Source organism: Musca autumnalis, unplaced genomic scaffold (genome assembly GCF_047663935.1).
Source record: "Musca autumnalis isolate F117 unplaced genomic scaffold, ASM4766393v1 scaffold_4, whole genome shotgun sequence".
In the NCBI taxonomy this organism is placed as follows: Eukaryota; Metazoa; Arthropoda; class Insecta; order Diptera; family Muscidae; genus Musca; species Musca autumnalis.
The window spans coordinates 64,461,324-64,481,699 of NW_027411977.1; the positions used below are offsets into that span (position 1 = coordinate 64,461,324).

General features: G+C 35.7%; 1 protein-coding gene across 3 annotated transcripts in view; it reads right to left on the reverse strand.

Moving 5' to 3' along the window:
• The window catches only part of LOC141402367 (uncharacterized), a 141,371-nt gene that overhangs the window by 5,385 nt on the left and 115,610 nt on the right, over positions 1–20,376 (reverse strand). For all 3 annotated transcript variants that reach the window (XM_073983413.1, XM_073983412.1, XM_073983409.1), the window contains exons 3-9: positions 18,543–18,670; positions 5,738–6,824; positions 5,171–5,343; positions 3,944–5,107; positions 3,748–3,878; positions 1,129–1,487; positions 903–1,048 (exon numbers count right to left, since the gene is read on the reverse strand). In XM_073983413.1, the coding sequence (XP_073839514.1) occupies positions 903–1,048; positions 1,129–1,487; positions 3,748–3,878; positions 3,944–5,107; positions 5,171–5,343; positions 5,738–6,824; positions 18,543–18,670 (3,188 nt within the window). The remainder of the gene's footprint in view (positions 1–902; positions 1,049–1,128; positions 1,488–3,747; positions 3,879–3,943; positions 5,108–5,170; positions 5,344–5,737; positions 6,825–18,542; positions 18,671–20,376) is intronic.

The following is a 20,376-nucleotide window of genomic DNA, read 5'->3' on the forward strand; positions in this document are numbered from 1 at the left end:
CATAGAAATTTTTAAAAGAAAACAAAACATTAGAAGAATTTCTAAACATGGTTAAGTAAAGTTTAAAATAGAATTACTAATGGAGCCGCCGCTGCAGCAGCTTGATGAAGAGCGATCAAACGAACGAGACGAGACCAAACGACGGGATGGTCGGACGTTTTCAGAGGAGAGGAGGTGTGTGCGTGCGCAAGTGAGCAACATAAGCAAACAACATACATTTGACTTTTCAAAAAAGGATCAACAACTACAGTGACATGATGATTGATTTGAATGTGTGTTTGTGTTTTTCATTGAATTTCATAGAGAGACTAATATGAATGCCAAGAGTCATAAGATCTTGGTGAGGAGTTTCATTTCGATATGCATTGTATTTGATAAATAGTTACGCCAACATTTCGTTAATAAACGTTAACGCTCACATCCATAGAGACACACCACAAGATACGTTCCAAAGGGCCAAATAAAAATCCATATCTGTGTCCTTGCCCTGGCTGCAATAATATTCCTTTTTGTTTGTTTTATTGTTCTTTGCATGCGTGTGTATGTGTTCAACTCAGTAAGCGTTTATGTTTTTATCGAAAATGTGGAATTTTCAGTTCCTTTTGTTCGGAGGAAATCACTTCAAGATCATTATCGTTTTCCATCTACTCTCTCTGTTTCTTTTGAAAAAAATCACTGTATGTATGCTACGCGCGACGCGTATTTTGAAAGCTCACTTCATTGTATCATCGGCTCCGACGACAAGGCCATTGCAACAACTCGTCATCTGGATAACCAGGTTGATTTAACATAGGTATAGTTTCATATATATTTCGATAAAGTATGTTTCGCTTTTCTACTAAATGGTTAGTGTTGAATCAGACAAAAACCTATTTGTGCACAAGGAACATGGGCCAACTCACCTTGAACGTAGATTATTTAAAACCAAAACTTGATGAGTTTCGGCAATACCCAATTCCCAGGGTAAGCCAGCATTTTTAATACCGGTCCAAGAACTGGCACCGGTGCCGCCATCATGACCAGAAATAACAATGTGTTCAGCTTTGCCCTGGAGGGGAAAGAAATTAAAAAAATAGTTTTTAATGGTGTTGTTGTTGTAATTTTAATAGATTAAATAACAATTGTTACCTTGGCCACACCAGATGCCACCACACCAACACCAACTTCTGACACCAGTTTAACAGATATACGTGCATTGGGATTTGAACATTTCAAATCATAAATTAGCTCAGCCAAATCTTCAATGGAATAGATATCGTGATGTGGTGGTGGTGAGATAAGACCCACACCGGCTACAGAATGACGTGTTTTGGCAATATCTTTGGTAACCTTGTAGCCAGGCAATTCACCACCCTCACCGGGCTTAGCACCCTGAGCCATTTTAATTTGCAAATCATCGGCATTGGCCAAATAGGAGGCGGTAACACCAAAACGTCCAGAAGCCACCTGCTTGATGGCAGAACGACGGCTGTTTTGAGGATCTTGATCTGGAATAAAAATTATAAGTGTTAGGATAAAATTAGTTACCAAAATGGAAAGCGACATGAATATCGTCAAAATTGAGGTAAGCCTAAATGTAATGGTGAAAATCTATACTATGTTCGGTCAAGTTAGGAGCTTCAAAGTAAGAAGAGCGTCTAGATCGTCTGAAGTTTTGCAACGTTGGAGGTAGAATAATTGCTTTGCGGGTAATCTTTAATTCACTCTCGAACTCTGGGATATGACACTAGTCAAAGTGGCCCACCAGTTATTTAAAAAAAGCATGTCCTTGTTGATGTCCTCAAACTGTCAATACGCACTCTTATTGTTCTCGAATTGTGGTAAATAAGCTGATTGGCGTCACTGTAGAAGCCTGACAAGGGCGAATCGTGCAGACCCATGTCATACCGTTTGAGGTCGTCGCCAGTCATTCGTACAAAGAAATCAAAACTTAGTATTAAGAGAAGGCAAATTCCCCAAAGAGAGGCGAAATCGTAGCATATGCGGGAAAATCACACGATCAAGGCGTCGGTCCTATCGTTGAGGACACTTGGGAAAGGTTTAAAGGGTATTTAGTCGATCATATAGTTGTTGTTGCTGTAACAGTGTTTTATTATTATGTTTGTATTTTCGTTCTCCTGTTCAATCTGGCTCTTGGTCTATCTCCAGTTCCAGGAAGTTGGCTACTTCGATGGAATGTAACCACAGATCCACTGGAGTCAGATGAGTAGGCTTGGCGGTGCGATCGCTTCCCGCCCAATAGGAATATAGGCGACTGCAATATCCTGAGCGTAATTGAGCCAAAAATACTCTGGTTTGTCGTGGCAGCTGACGCTCTTCAGCTGCGATAGATGGGGGTGTGCTCCGATGACTGCATTCACACAATAATTGCTTAAGGCCTTGGCAACTGCGTCCGTGTGAATGCTATTCAAACCTGCTTGATATGCTTGTTGATCTAGGGGTTCTCTCCTGTATCGTTGGACCTCTCCCTCTAGAGCATGGATATCCTTCCTGATCTGCCTGAATGTGTCGGGCCTACCCACGGTAAAACCCGAACAAGTACTGCAATGCTAGCATCTCATTATGTTGTCGCACTGGAAAAATCTTTGCCTCCTCATGTAAATGGCCCACTGTAGATTTGAGGAGGCACCATGTTGCTGTTCTCAGTGCGGCATTCTGACAAATTTGAATCTTATCCCACGCGTGTCACATAAATTCGGGGACCAGACTGGCTCCGTACAGCATACCACTGACCGACCTATCGCTTTATACGTGGTCAAAGTTTCTTTATCTGCACCCCAAGTGCTGCCGGCTAGGGACTTGAGGACCTTGTTTCTACATTTCAGTTTATCGCAGATAGCTGTGGCATGGGCGGACGACGTGAAAGTGGTGTCGAATGTGACCCCTAGAATTTTGGGGCAGTTTGTGGTCGAAATTCTGCTGCCATCGACACTGATATTCAACTCTCTTCTATACTGCGCCGTCCATGTGGTGAACAGAGTGGCCGTTGATTTAGTGGCGGATATCTGCATATTCCTCGCGTGAAAAAGGTGGTAAGATCGGTTAAATAGGAGTTCAGTCTCTCACAGATGTCATCAGGATAGGTACCTGACGCCAGGATCGTACAATCATCCGCATACGTTACGATCTCAATGTCGTAGGGAGGGGGCGGAATACAGGAAAGGTAGAGGTTTAACAGTTCCGGAGATATCACCCCTTCTTGGGGAACTCCCTGTTTCACTCTACGGGGCTTGGATTTCTTGTTCCTGAACTCCACATACTTCGATCATATAGTCACTATGCCCTGTTTTTGACATGGGCTGCGGATTCCAACAATGAAGGCTGCATTACCCCAAGATCATTGGGGTCACATTTTACAGCTTGTCAAGCTATGCCATCTGTGCCATCTTGATAATTGGAAATAAACCAACTAAAAAATGCAATCTGCTACAGATAGAGAATGGGGAACAATATTCTAAGTCCCTAGCCACAATGCCATGCTATCTGCAACACATCGAGAGTCAGGAACAGAGTCCTGCCGGTATCGCCCAAGGGCCCAATTAAGAAACTATATGCGGTTAGCGCCATTTCAGTCCACGGATACACGGCCGCTAGAGCAAATATGTATTTGCCTAATGTGACCATACCTTAAAAAACCCCACTTTTCATTATTCCAACTTAACCCGTTTTCAACAACAGTCAAAAACTATTGCCCATATGCTTTCAGGAATCCCAAAACATCAACACACAAATATTTGCCGTACTTACTCAAATAACGATCAGCATCTTCACCACCTTCACCGGTATTACTTTTGCCACCAATACGATTCATGGTAATGGCCAAAGTTTGATGGGCCTCCAAGGAAATACTGCCAAAACTCATGGCGCCAGTAGCAAATCTGAAAGGAAAAAGAAACCAAATGTATTACAAAATGTTTTTTCGGGTCCCATAACTCCCGCCTACCTCTTAACAATTTCACTGGCTGGTTCCACCTCCGATATATCAATCTTTTGACGATCATTAACAAATTCCAATTGTCCTCTCAATGTGCAACGCCGTACACTCTCCATTGTGGTTGCCTTAAAAGCTTCAAATGCATTTGCGTTATTCGATACAGCTGCTTCTTGGAGGCTAGCAATTGATGAGGGTTCATTTATGTGGGCCTCACCACCATGACGCCAATGATATTGGCCAGGATTACGTAGAATACGTGTATCCATGGACACCTTGCAGTAGGTCATTTGGAAACGTTCCAAACCTTCACGGGCCAACATTTCCAAGGAAACACCACCAATACGTGATTGAGTACCACGGAAACATTTATTGATGAGATCTGGACCCATACCAACAGCTTCAAATATCTGAGCACTCTTATAGGATTGCAATGTACTAATGCCCATTTTTGCCATAACCTTGGCAATGCCGGTATCAATGGCTTGAGCATAGGCGGAATAGATTTGTTTATCGCTCACATCAGGACTAATAACACCATCATCGCGTAAAGCTTGAGCCAGCTCGAAGGCTAAATAAGGGCAAATGGCATCAGCACCATAACCCAAAAGTACACAAATGTGGTGGACTTCACGAGCCTCAGCTGTTTCAATAATAATACCCACCTTCATGCGTAGGTATGTTTCGATCAAGTGATGATGCAAAGCACCCAAAGCCAAGAGGGCAGATATCGGAGCTTTTCCCTCGTGGCCGGCATTACGATCGGATAGCAACAATAACTGATAGCCTGAAGTGGCGGCAGCAGCACCTTCACGACAAATGCGATCAATACATTCGATGTAACCCTGGACACCATCTTGATAGGGGAATGTTATGTCCAAAATTTTGGTTTTCCAGCCACGATGAGTGTTGCGCTTCAAGAGATTGGTATCTGGAATGCTTAGTATGGGGTTATTCAACCAAATGCGATGGACCTGTTCGGCCGATGGCTTTAAGATATTGGCCTCGGGTCCAATGGGACATTGCATAGACATAACGACTTTCTCACGGAATGTATCAATTGGGGGATTGGTAACCTGGGCGAATAATTGCTTAAAATACTCATACGGTAGGGGTTGGAATGTTGAGAGGCAAGCCAAGGGAGCATCATTGCCCATGGAGCCTAAAGCTTCTTTCCTGTAGCAAACAAAAAAGATAAATATTAATATAAATGCACCAAAATCATGACTCCATTGTTACCTGTTTTTAAACATTGGCACCAAAAGCATATTCACCGTTTCATTGGTATAGCCATACAAGGACAATCTGGGATCCAGCATACCCCTTTGCGAGGCATCTACAATGGCTTGTGAAGTACCATTGGCATTGTCCGTATTGAAAACATTGGCATTGCGAATTTCATCCAAGGTAATCTATAGTAAAGTAGCAGATTTTAGGATATTTAAAAACTTTTTAAAAATTGCTTTCAAATCAAACAAGCTTGACCAAAGCTAAAACAATATTAATGCAAAGCTTACAAATCAAAAATATTACTGTTAAATTGGGTAAAGCAAAACCAAAAAAAAAAGAGGACAAAATTTCGAAACCCTGAACTCACCATCTGTTAGAATCCAAAAATTTTGAATTGTATTAATTTGAGGCATAAGAAAATTGGGAATATTAAATTGAAAATTTTGGTTAATTTTTTCGTATATTGGAATGATTATTGTGGTGTGTGGGAACCCCATCATTGTAACATTTTTTAGGTTATAGTTAGGGTGAAATATGTATATTATGGCTGCCACCCCTTCTCTCACCAAAACTTACCTTTTGCTGCAACCACTCTGAATGAGGACGAGATTTGGCAATATATGTTTTCAGTTCAACATCTTGAATGAATTTCTTCTCTTGAGTATCTACCAATAACATACGACCGGGTTTCAAGCGAGACTTCAATGTCACCTGTGATGGATCCACATCATAGACACCAACTTCTGAGGCCATTACCAATATATTTTCTTTGGTTATGTAGAAACGTGATGGTCTCAGACCATTACGATCGAGCACTGCACCAATGTAACGACCATCCGTGAATGAAATCAATGCTGGACCATCCCATGGTTCCATGACACACGAAGCCCATTGGTAGAAATCACGTTTCTCCTGCGGCATTGTCTTGTCGTTTTGCCACGCCTCGGGTACCATTGTCATCACCGACTCGGGCAACGTACGATCACTTGCTGCCGTCAAAAATTCCAGTACACAATCAAATGAACCGGAATCCGAGAGATTGGGTTCGACCACAGGATATAATTTTTTCAAATCATCGCCAAACACCTCACTCTGCATAACACCCTCACGTGCCTTCATCAAATTAACATTGCCACGCAATGTATTTATCTCGCCGTTATGGGCCAGGACACGCAACGGATGTGCACGTTCCCATGAGGGGAATGTGTTGGTGGAGAAACGTGTATGTACCAGTGCCAAATAGGTTTCAAATTGTGGATCCTTTAGATCGGTATAGTAATCCCAAAGTTGATCGGATGTAAAGAGACCCTTGTAGACAATTGTCCTCGAGGACAATGAACAAATGTAGAAGCGACGACCTTCCTTGGCCAATTCATGACTGGCACGTTTGCGCACCACAAAGACTCGACGTTTAAATGTATCGTCATCCATACCAGCCGGACGTACAACAAACACTTGTCGCGACAATGGCTCTGAACTGCGGGCCACAGCGCCAATGGCATTTTGATTGGTTGGAACGTTGCGCCATGTCAACACCTCTAAACCCACATTCTGGGCCAACTCATTGAATTCCTTTTCAGCATCTTTGTGAGTTTTCTCATCCAAATAGAAAATGCCAGTGGCATAATTTCCTAGTTCCGGCAATTGAATACCATCAGAAGACCTGCAAAGGTGAAAGTAGAGGGAATTTTTAAATTTATATAAAACAAAAATATTTATTTTAGAATGAGGAGTTGAAAGAATGTATATAAGTTGTAAAATTCGAAAATCTTTGTATTCAGAATACAAAAAGTATACAAGGAGGGTGACTTCATAATCCAGTAAAAATTGATGGAAGTGGTTGAATTGGAAGAGGTTATTTTGCACATTCTTTACAATAAAATTGCTCAAAAGTGTCATTCCCATCTGGGACGTTTTTGTAACATTTGCTATTATATAATCCAACAAAACAATAATTTGACACAGCAAGTAGAAAACTACTAGATGTACGGGATAAGAGTCTGAACCTGCGACTCATCAGAGCAGGACTAAATATCAGTATATCAAGACAAAAACGGATGGTCCAGAATCGGGAACTGTCCAGAAAGGTCGTTCATCGACCAACGCCGATCGCCCGGAAAAATAGAGAAGAATTTATCCAACAGCCCTCCCTCAGCTTCCAATCGCCCAACAAAAGTCGATCAGACGAATGTGTGTTGACGGAGAGTAAAGTCGTGAATTTCGATCTTATAAGTCCAGGATCGATGACTGTCCAGAAAAGCTTTCCGTCGGTCAAAGACAATCGGTCCGGTATCCTTAGGCAAGATGCCATTGAGGCTGAAAACTAGCGGGTAATATATCTAAATTTCCTCCCTCAGCTTCCAATCGTCCAATAAAAGGCGATCAGACGAGTGTATGTTGACGAAGAGTAAAGTCGTGGATTCTGCCCTCATTAGTCCAGGATCACAGACTGTCCAGAAAAGCCTTTCCTCAGTCGATCGGCCAGTTCTCCTTAAGCAAAATACGGTCGAGCCAGGAAGGCTTGCGGAAAGAAATCACCCTCAACTTCCAAAGAATTCCCGCAGTATTGGTGGACCCTCTCTTTCTATGTCTTCATTAGATGGGCCACAGTGTGTGGGTTGAACCTACTCACATCTCACAGCGTAGTCTCTAATGTGATCACAGTTCCGAACGCAGCAGCGAAAACTGACGATTCCTCGGCAAGCAATTCTGCCGAGTCTAAAGCCGAGAACACAGGGAGTACCCAACAAAAGAAGCTTTTCAGAAAGTCATTGGTTGATGTATTTGACTCAACGGTGGACTCTACCGCCGAAAATGTAGACCCGAAGGAAATTTCACACATAAATCGAATAAATCGAATTACAAATAAAATAATTCGAATTACAAATAGAATAATTCGAATTACAAATGGAATAATTAGAATTACAATCGAAATGTTTCGAATTACAATAGGAATTTTCGAATTACAAATAAAATGTTACGAATTACAAATGGAATTATCGAATTACAACTTAAATGCTTTGAATTACATCTGAAAAAGGTGTAGATGCTAAGGGTCAAATTTATTTACTGAAATGTGAGGGAGAAACTGTACTTTGGTTCGGATGTGTCAGATTCCGCATCGCATCCAGGCTGTTCGAAGACACAGGCAATTAATTTACGTAACTGTACTGCCGATTTAACGGTAGCCTGTAGGAAATATAAAGTCTAGAAGGGATACTGTACTGTTAGAGTACTGGTACTAGCATATTGAGGCATAATTATTCATCAGCAGGACATGAACGTTGAGAAATCGATGACCAGGAGGAGTCTAGATAGAGCACCGGAAATTTTCCGTAATAACACCTTACGGAAAGTGTACTATATACACGGAGTGGATCCTTATTGACGACGTAAGGGATCTATGGAGGATATAAGAATAGGGACTAAATGGGTAACCTATAAGAAATCTAAAGAATAGAAGGCATTTGTTATAAACCACTGTGTCAATTCTGGTGCGGAATTCGTTATTTACCGTGCTTATTGTACTAGACGGTTGGTTGTTGGACATAGTTATTTATCGCCAGAATATTTACAATGGAAACCTTTACCTCGACAGCTCCAATTTTGACTGCTACTATACAAAAGGCAAATATGGTGTGGCGACGTTATGGATGACCTCAAGAGAGAGAGAGAGAGAGAGAAAGCAAAGGCAGACTATTACAACTTTAATCACTACCCTCATCAAGCATTGTTCCATCGAAGATAGCCCTTCCGATTCTGAATACAACACAGAGACCAGAAAACGAGTTTTATAAAACATTGGAAGGGAGTCTTTAAAGGTGGCCAGAACGGGGTTATTGTAGATAACCTACATAGACTAAGGGCAGTTTCACCATTGACTGATACTCCCTACACAAGGCTAGTTTTTATAACGATTGGAAAGGAGTCGTCTTAAATGACCTCAAAAGTGTTTTTAGGCGACCAGAAGGGAGACTTAAAAGGATTCAAAGACAATAATTAGGAGTTTATAAACGATTGGGAGGGAGTCTTATACATACATGACCAGAAGGGATCCAGATAAACCACAGACTATTAATTTCCTCATCTTCTTATCAACTATATCTCACTTTACCATTGTAGGTTATCCCACAATCCGTGCTTCGACATTCAGAATAGAAAAAAAAATCATTTATTGTTAAACAGTGTTATTTCCCAGCAAACCAAATTTCAGATGTCCGAATCCTCTAAAAATTTTCAGAAGAATCTTACGAATCTTCGCTCCAAAATCGTTCAGATTGTTGATCGATTTTTTTAAGGGATTTTTTGTTTCTTTGTTGTCGAAAAACAAAGTGGTTGGGTTTAATATTCCCATATACAACTTTTCAATTTTTTGAATACAAATGCAACATATAATAATTCAAGCTAGAGTTAGTTCAACATACATACTTGGTACACATCGTTTACATTCCCAGCAAACCAAAGGTCGGATGTCAGATTTCGTTCCGATTTCTAAACTATTTTTCGAAGGGGAAATAGTTCAGATTTTGTAGCGATATCGGAGCTAATGTCGGCATTAAATTTTTCTTCCGAATTTCCCAAGGATTTTCTTCAGATTTCGTTCGGAAATCGGACCGAAATCGATCCGATTTCGATCCGATATTTCGTTCCGAAATTATGTCAACCCTTTCATACAACTTTTGTTAAGATATCGTTACGATTTCGGAACCGACGTCGGGCGTAGCGTCCGAATTTCTTTCCGATTTCGTCAAGATGTCGGTACGACTGGTTTGCTGGGTTGTTCTACAATTAACAACAAAATGATAACAACAGTGAACATCATTAGAAAGTTTGAAATGAGAATCTTCCATAAATATCATTAAAAACAAATTGTCCATGGATGGATATGTTCTGTGGTGGTGGGTCAATAAAACGCCGCCGGCAAAATTTTCATTTTCATGTAACAAGAAAGAAAAAAATTCCATCCGAAGTTCCCAAGGGAACGAAATGCCGGAAGTAACATTCGATTTTCTTCCGAAGTTTCGGTCCGAAAACATGTCAGCTACTCCATATAATTTTCGGACCGAGTTCGGTCAGAATTAGGATCCGAAACCGGAAGCAGCATTAGAGTTTCGGACCGATTTCGGTCCGTTTTCGGACAGTTTGGTTTGCTGGGTTGACATACATGAATACATACATATGTACGTTCGTATGTAGGTGTGTCCATCTGTTATTATTAACTGTATTGTGACGCTGTTAATTAATTAAATTAGCCGACAAGATGATTAGTTCACAGCGATGCAATTCAATTTCAGTAATTTAGAGATTGCCACAGAGTGATATTGCGGCGATGCGATTTCAACTGTCGTCTGGTATTGATTGCATGATATTTCACACAACGAATGCAAAACAACAACAAAAAACGAAGAATGACAATGAATGCAATTCATATTCACGCCCAGCTGACAAAAAAACAAGTCTATGGTGTCCCTTTTGGCGATACCAAGTACTAAGAGAGAGATGGGAACAAATTTCAACACGTAGTAGGTAGTTGATAATTGAAAAGTTTGTTCTTGTTGCTTTTTGTTGGTGTTAGCTAATTACGTTTCAATATTTCCAATAACTTTCAACATTGATTTTATTTAATTTAGATTACACACTTTAAGTGTGATTTTTAAATGTGGAACCAGTTTGTTTGTAGATTCCTTGAACTTGAATGTAGTTTATTGGAGGTTTTTTTCATTTCCACTTTCGTCACTTTCAAAAGCTATCAATGTTTAATTGAAGAGATTTCATAACTGTTAATTGAACGAAATTACCACTGATTAAGGAAGTGACAAAAGTGAGCGGTGGAATTTTATAATATACTTGAGGTATTTCGAATAAAAATCGGATATCTTTTTATTTCAGAACTTAGCGTTTGTCAAAAACTGACACTCTACATTTGTGATCATGATACCAAGGACTAACTATGGTAAAAATTTCAACCAGATCCGAGAAGTGCCCCTAAACAATGATATTTTCCAATGTAAGGTAATGCTGTGCTAATAACCTGCTAAGTACCATCAATGTATACTTTATTATTGATCCTTATAGGCGACCTCATGAGAGACTATATGTAGACTTTTTTGGTAACCTATAGAAAATCTAAAGACTAAAGCATATTTGAAAATGTTAGGACCAAATATCTCGGGAAATATGGATAACAAGTACTACCTTTGATACAAATTTCAACCAGATCCCAGTGATGCCTCTAAACCACATTTAAGTCTTAAAAGAAAGCACAAGATTACAAACCCAAGAAAAAAAGTAGAGCAATTCACAATAAGTTGCAATTTACAACAAGGTTATTGGAAATTGTTTGTCTATTTATAAACTTAAATACATTCGTACATATGTAGTTATAGTCTGGTCAAAATAGACATTGAAATAGCAAAAATTCCCACACGGCTGAATTTTGGTGGAGAGCTAGGGTTTGCCGTTAGAAGCAACGTCCTAAAAGTCCCCATCGATCCCATGTGTGCAAAAAAAGTTATTTGGGGTCAAAGGTCAAATTTTAATGGTTTTTAGGTTTTCGGATTTATTTTTTGAAAACGGTTGATCTAATCAAAAAGTGACTAAAGTAAATATTGTAGACAGAAAATTATCTACAAGTTTGATCTTTATAATTATTTCCTAGAAGGAACCATTCTTGAGATATAGCTGTTCTAAAAAACACATGATTTTTATGCACTTATAAGGGAAATATGCACATATTCAGACGAACCGGCTAAAATAAGCGAAGTAACCAGGTCTGTCCCCCAAAAAATATATATTTTCTTGAAGACAGAAATTATAGCCATCTTTTAAAAAAATTCCAACAAAATCGGAGCGTGTTTAGTAGAGTGATTCAATGTTAGAGTCATTTTATGCAAAAATAGCCCATTTAACCCACATGTATAATCGAAAGGCCAACGGGAACGACCCCAACGAAAACTCTCCGATTTTATTCAAGTTTTGTCAGAAGGTAGGGTTTGTTGCGCTGATTACGGAAGTGTGTAATTTTCAACGGTTGCGGTTCCGGTTCGCCGGTTATTCGAACCGAAAGGCCAAATTTAAAACCCGGGTTATACCTGGTTCTATTGAAGCGATTACTGCAAAGTGGATATCGTTTGAAAGCTTATGAAAGTATCTAACATATAGTGTCATTACGTTAACCGGTTCGCCTCATAATGTACTTACGCGGCTAATTTTTTATTTGACCTTTAGATCGCGATATCTCGAAAATGGTAAGCCTTTTTTAAAAATCGTAAAGACCACTCTTGTAGACAATTATTAAATCTACAACTTTTATTTTAGCCGGCTTTTGCTAAGTCTTACCGTTTTTGAGAAAAATTATAAAAACTGAATAATGCCTCCAAAAATGACCTTTGACCCCGAATAACTTGTTTTGCACACATGGGATCGATGGGGACTTTTAGGACGTTGCTTCTAATGGCCAACCCTAGCTCTCCACCAAAATTCAGCTTTGTGGGAATTTTTGCTATTTCCCCTTATTCGCATGTCTATTTTGACCGGACTATTATGAATAGTCCAATGGATGCCGTCTGGGTCTAGCTAAACTGTAATGAACTTGAATTGAGAGAAATTATTCGTATCTATAATAATTACAACAAGTAGCAAAAAAGTACGTACTAATTAGACAAGTAAGTCACATTCATTGTGGTTTTGCTGTTGTAATTATCATTGTTGTTGTTTGTATGTATGTGTAAACATTCTCTTAAATACTTCCATCTTAAATGGATAAATTATTGCGTTGTTGTCATCAACATTGTCACATTTTATAGCCATTTTATTTGAACAGAGAGAGGAGGGAGGCTGGGAAAAGGCGCTGTATTTTAAAATGCATGTTGAATTATTTGATGGCAAAACTGTTCAAAAATAAAGTATAATTAGCAAGCCGTCTGTTGTATTTTTTGTTTATTTTCATTAATTGGACTAAAACAAGTGGAAACCTTTTATTGTAACCACTTCTATTTGACAAATTTCATTGTGTATTTGTGTTAAGATGATTGTTCGATAATTACTTCGGGAACATTTGGGCTTCAAATCTGCTGTGAAGTTCACTTTCTCGGCAGTGCCACACTAGACTGCAAACCCCATACAGAAAGTGTACTATATAAACGACTGGAGTGGATACTTATAAACGGCCCCAGGCGATCAGTATGGAGACTATATAGGCAACCTAAAGACTAGAAAGGATATTTTTTATATTTTTGGATATCATCGGCTGGGTTGGGACTCGACGACAAAGAGTGGGTTAGTACATATCATTTAGCTAACATCCCAGCAAAAAAAGTCCTCCCAAAATCATGGGTTTCGTAAGGGATTTTTGGCAGCCGTAACTACTCTCAAACCCCCTTTCTTCCCCTTATTTTTACAACGGCATGTCGCACTCAGTTTCTAGTTATTTTATGACCACTAGAATAACTAGTTATTCCGTGGCCAATAGAAGTTGAAAAGTAAGGTGAAAAAATTCTATTTTTAGAACAGTTGATGTGGAGAATTTGTTTTTAATTTCAACACACTTCTTACTTTTATTTTACTTTATTTCATTTCGCTCCCTGCCCGAGTTGGACACACGAACCCTCTGATTTCTAGTCAAACACACTACACACTGTGCCACGCACACGAACATTAAGGGTTGCTTAAGAACTTAAATGCGCAGTGCACATGTGCACCACGAACTGTTATTTTGTAATAAACAAAAAGTTTTTGTTTTTTTCATAAACTCGCGTCCCGATGGTGAGCGTTGAACACACAACCCTAGGATTTATAGTCGGACACATACACACTGTGCCACCGTCGTCATTACTTAGTGAGGAGTAAAGTAAGTACCCAGCAAACCAATCGTACCGACATCTTAACGAAATCGGAACAAAACTCGGACGATACGTCCGATGTCTGATCCGAAATCGTAACGTTATCTTAACGAAAGTTGTATGAAGCGACATCGTATCGATTTCGATCCGATTTCGTAACGAAATCTGAAGAAAATCCTTGGGAAATTCGGAAAGGAAATTTCTTTCCGACATTCGTTTCGAAATCGGTACAAAATCTGAACTATTTCCGCTCCGAAAAATCGTTTAGAAATCGGGACGAAATCTGAACGACGTTGCTTCCGAAATTGTTCAGACGTGTCGGACATCCGACATTTGGTTTGCTAGGTAGGTTTACCTTGTAAATTTTTTAAGAAGTTATCCATTACTTTTCAGATTACTTGTAATGCGAAAAGAAGCTTGTTTACATTACTTTGTAAAGGGTTAGGTAATGTGATCCAAATTTTTGCTGGGATGAATCGTAAATATAAAATATGAAATAAAAAGTATAAAATATAAATATAAAAATTAAAAAATAAAATATGGAATATAAACTATAATATTAATATATAAAATTTAAAATATAAAATATAAAATATAAACTATAAAATATAAAATATAAAAAATAAAATATAAAATATAAAATATAAAATATAAAACATAAAATATAAAATATAAAATATAAAATATAAAATATAAAATATAAAATATAAAATATAAAATATAAAATATAAAATATAAAATATAAAATATAAAATATAAAATATAAAATATAAAATATAAAATATAAAATATAAAATATAAAATATAAAATATAAAATATAAAATATAAAATATAAAATATAAAATATAAAATATAAAATATAAAATATAAAATATAAAATATAAAATATAAAATATAAAATATAAAATATAAAATATAAAATATAAAATATAAAATATAAAATATAAAATATAAAATATAAAATATAAAATATAAAATATAAAATATAAAATATAAAATATAAAATATAAAATATAAAATATAAAATATAAAATATAAAATATAAAATATAAAATATAAAATATAAAATATAAAATATAAAATATAAAATATAAAATATAAAATATAAAATATAAAATATAAAATATAAAATATAAAATATAAAATATAAAATATAAAATATAAAATATAAAATATAAAATATAAAATATAAAATATAAAATATAAAATATAAAATATAAAATATAAAATATAAAATATAAAATATAAAATATAAAATATAAAATATAAAATATAAAATATAAAATATAAAATATAAAATATAAAATATAAAATATAAAATATAAAATATAAAATATAAAATATAAAATATAAAATATAAAATATAAAATATAAAATATAAAATATAAAATATAAAATATAAAATATAAAATATAAAATATAAAATATAAAATATAAAATATAAAATATAAAATATTAAATATAAAATATAAAATATAAAATATAAAATATAAAATATAAAATATAAAATATAAAATATAAAATATAAAATATAAAATATAAAATATAAAATATAAAATATAAAATATAAAATATAAAATATAAAATATAAAATATAAAATATAAAATATAAAATATAAAATATAAAATATAAAATATAAAATATAAAATATAAAATATAAAATATAAAATATAAAATATAAAATATAAAATATAAAATATAAAATATAAAATATAAAATATAAAATATAAAATATAAAATATAAAATATAAAATATAAAATATAAAATATAAAATATAAAATATAAAATATAAAATATAAAATATAAAATATAAAATATAAAATATAAAATATAAAATATAAAATATAAAATATAAAATATAAAATATAAAATATAAAATATAAAATATAAAATATAAAATATAAAATATAAAATATAAAATATAAAATATAAAATATAAAAATATAAAATATAAAAAATAATAAATATAATATATAAAACAAAATTTAAAAAAATATATATAAAATATAATCTGGCAATCATGAATATTTCCCTCGGAATTTTCCACACGGAAAATAATTTTAAAAAGTGAAATTCTTTCAAAATCAATATTTGTAAAACGTTGAAACTACTAGATTCGCTTAATTATGGCGTGTTCGACAAAAATATTCCCGTTTTGGGCATAAATACGGAAATAAAAAATTGTGAAATTGGGGAAAGGGAACAAATTCCGCACGGAATTTATATTCCTGATTGCACTGAATATATAAAATATAAAATATTTATAAATAAAAATCAAATGTCGTTCGTTTGTAATGGCATCAGTTGAGAACGGCTGGACCGATTTGGATAATTCTTTTTGTGAAATGTTCGCCATAACGCGACTTAGGTTTTTATGCAAAGAAAATTTTCCATTTTTTAAATTTTCATTTATTATCTTTTCTACAAAAAACTACTGAACTGATTTTTCAGAAATTGTCAGTGAATGTACAGGGATGACCCTCGGTTAAGATGGGCTACAAATTTTGTTGAATTTCGGAGGGGCGGGGTGCTTCCCCTATATCCTATTTCTTTAAAAATGCTATATCTTAAAAAAAAAATAAATGTCGTTCGTTGGTAGTGGAATCAGTTGAAAACGGCTGTACCGATTTGGATAATACTTTTTTTGAAATGTTCGTCATAACCCAGCTTTGGTTTTTATTGATTTGACCACGACCACTTTTTCAATTTTTATCCTTTCTACAAAAACTATTGAACCGATTTTTCTGAAATTGTCAGGGAATGTACGCATTAAGCGATTTTTTCCTCGTAATTGTTTGTTCGGTTCGAAGATGAACCATATTGGTTCACTTAACTGCGTACCCCCATAAAAGTTTAAAAAATGTCGGGAAAGGGTTCTCACGATAATTCTGAAACGGATCAACCATTTGGGGGCAATTTTTTCACATTGTAATATTTTGTCCAAACTATCATAGAACCAGTTCAAAGATGGGCCACTTTTTCGTTAATATCCCAAACAAAAGTTAATTTTTTTATAAAAGGGTGCTCACGATAACTCTCAAAATATTTCTTCCAGACTTCCTAAATAAAATTTTAACAAGTAAGAACGGCGTTAACTTCTGCCGGACCAAACATGTTATACCCTCCACCACCACGAGTTGTATTGAAGTAAAATGGAACAATTAGATTCCTTTCGTTTATAAAGAAGACTAAATACCAAATTTCAGCAATTTCGGTAAAACAATGAGGCTAAAATCATCAAAATACCGAAAATCGGGAGGTACCGTTCTGTGAGGGCTATATCAATAAGTGGGCCGATATAGCCCATTTGCAATACTAAACATCCTAGGGGTAATAGATTTCAATAGACGGACGGACGGACAGACGGACATGGTTATATCGACATAGAATGTTAGGTCATGTTTATATTATAGCCTTTTGCAGGGTTAACCTTCTTAATGAGGATTTATTTGACGTATACGCAAAGTATTTGACATTTGAAACCCAGTGGGTTTCTTAAATCCGGTTATATATAAACGTACTATTACCCTGATCAAGAATATATATAATTTATAGGGTCTCTGATGAATATTTCGATGTGTTACCAACGGAATGACAAATTTAATTATACCCTCCATAATATGTTGAAGGGTATAAAAATGTTCGCAAAAGTGCTGTTTTATGCCATTTCTCGGATTCAATCTTTTTTTGCTGGAGGTTGTCCTTACGGCACGCCCCTACATCCAGAAATCGAAAAGCTCTACAAAACTACCGACAACAAGTTAAATGATTAATGAACACGATAATATACGAATTTCAATTATTTTCGTGGGTAAGTCCATAAGCACTAAAAGAATTCTACGTTCACCAACTCAAATGGGTGACTCATATTATCTATCGATAGGAGTGGTTGACATTGGTCTACCCTTCATGTACATTGTAATATTTCTATTAAGATCGAAGCTGGACTATATCGGACAACTTCTTCCGGTAGCTTATCCTCAAAATGTTGAGATTTTCGCTTATGTGCAGCTAAAACGATGTTCGAGGATTGTTTTGAAATTTCCAGCTTTGTGATTCTGATTACAGCGATATAATTGGTTGATTGATGATATGATTGCTCCTATTTCAATATGAACTTTTGAATCGCTAAAAGAAAAACATATTTTCTTCTATCTTCTTCTTAAAAGTTCATTCGCTTGGTTTTCCCATTCATTGTTTTCAATTGAATTGAAAGTATTTTTATTTTTATATTTTAACAAATAAACCATTTTAAAACACACAAAAATAATAGGTTTTGCCTCTGCAGTTTGGACATTTGCCAATGAAAACCAAAAATTTAACGAAAATTCATTACAAGAGGCTGTCATAAAAACCTATGCACCGTGCCAAATTAATAATGTGACGCAATATTGTTCGTCTGATATTTGCCATTACTTTTTCACATTTCGAACAAAAACCCCAAAAAGTACATACAAATGTACATACATACACTAAAATATGTACTTAAGTTTGATCAATACTCAAACGAGTTGGTATCGCGACCGTTGTCTACTTACAATGCTTTGGCATACAAATCATGGGGAATAGAAGCCATAACACCAGCACCATCGCCAGTGTCATTGTCACAGGCGCAAGCACCACGATGATTCATCCGTTCTGACAGGGTCTGGGCATCACGAAGAATCTGTAAAAAATAATAAAACGAGAAAGAGTAGATAAGTGAAATTGTTCAAAGATTGATAATTCTGAACATTTACAATATACAACATTTAAATAAGCGTGGACTCTATAGGGATATATGAATGATCCTCATAATCATCCTAAAAGCTCAAGCTTTAAATTAACGAGGATATATACATTAGGATAGAAATGAAAATCACCTAATGTCCCATACAAAATACTATGGAAACTTTGAGGCCCTAGTGGCACGTGTTAACATATTCCGATTGTGCTCAAACTTTGCCAATCTTAAAATCGAACAAAACTAAACACTTTAGGGGGGTGCCGTATAAAAAATCCGACGTCGATTTTTTAAAACCAGCCTAGTGTGCACCAGCCAGCCAAGTAGACATAGACAGACGAAAACGGATTGAAACAGATTTCGTTCAAACATACTTTGGGTCTAAAATCAATATTTTGATGAGGCACATTTTTGATTCTATCAAAAAGTATATATCCTCGTCAATCTAATGCCCTCAGCCTTTAGGATGATTATGAGGGTCATTCATATTTCGCTATAAAGTAAATGTTCAGAATTATTTTGTGACCACTAGGAACCCTAAGTACCAAATTACAGGTCATTTGCTACGAAATTGTGGCTTAAATCCTCAAAATACCGAAAATCTTAAGGTACCAAAATCTTAAGGTATGGGGGCTGTACCAAAACATCAGGCGATATTGTTCCTATTTGTCCCATTATTACCCACAGGTACAAGCTGAGTTTGTGCCAAATTTCAGTGACGTATCTCAATTCGTTTGCAAGTTATTAATTTCGCGCCGCTAGATCAGTGCTTTCGACCACCGTGCGTTGGTCCAAAATTTCTTTCTCGAAATATTTCTTTCAGACATAGATCAGGTAAGAATATAGGTTCACTCCTTTGAGCACCTTCCACAAAAATTTCAAGCCTCGGATCGTTTTGATTCCTTTGCAGCAGATTGTCCTTGTGGCTCCTTTTACGAAGGTGCTGACTCAAAATCATGGTTCAAAAGCTCCAAAAAACCCTGCCGGCACCAACTAAAATGACTGATGAGCACACCATTGCTTAGGAATTGAGTATCCGATTTGGCTGAAACATAATACATCATAAAATTTCTTACAAACGTGTATCACGTTGTAACAAGGTCTATGTTGAACAACACCTCCGGCTAACTCCCTCACAAAAGTTCAAAAATTTTGCTTAAGTGGAGATTAAGCGCTGTTCGAGGATCATTTTAACATTTTTACCTAATTAGCTCCTAGTGGTCCTGTTTACATCAACATAATGTGTTTCGTAGGCAAGTCCATGCTTCCACACATAATGGCCAAAAAGCTCTAAAAAATCCTACAGTGATTTACGATTTTTGAAAGGAGTGACTGATATTGGTCCAACATTTGTATATCATAATATTCCTCTCAAAAGTACATAAATTTCCAAGAAGGTCCAGATCGGTCAACACCTTCGGATAAGTGACTCGGAAAAGTTAATAACTTAGCTTAAGTACGATTTAAGGACTATCCGAGGATTGTATTGAAATTTTCATCGAATGTACGCCATGTGATTCAGATTACAGAAATATAATTTTATCGTGGGTAACTCCATAATGGCCCAAAACCTGAAAAAATATCCAAGATGGATTATGGCTTGTGGAAATGTAAATATTTTTGATATGAAAGGTAATACTTCCTTAGAT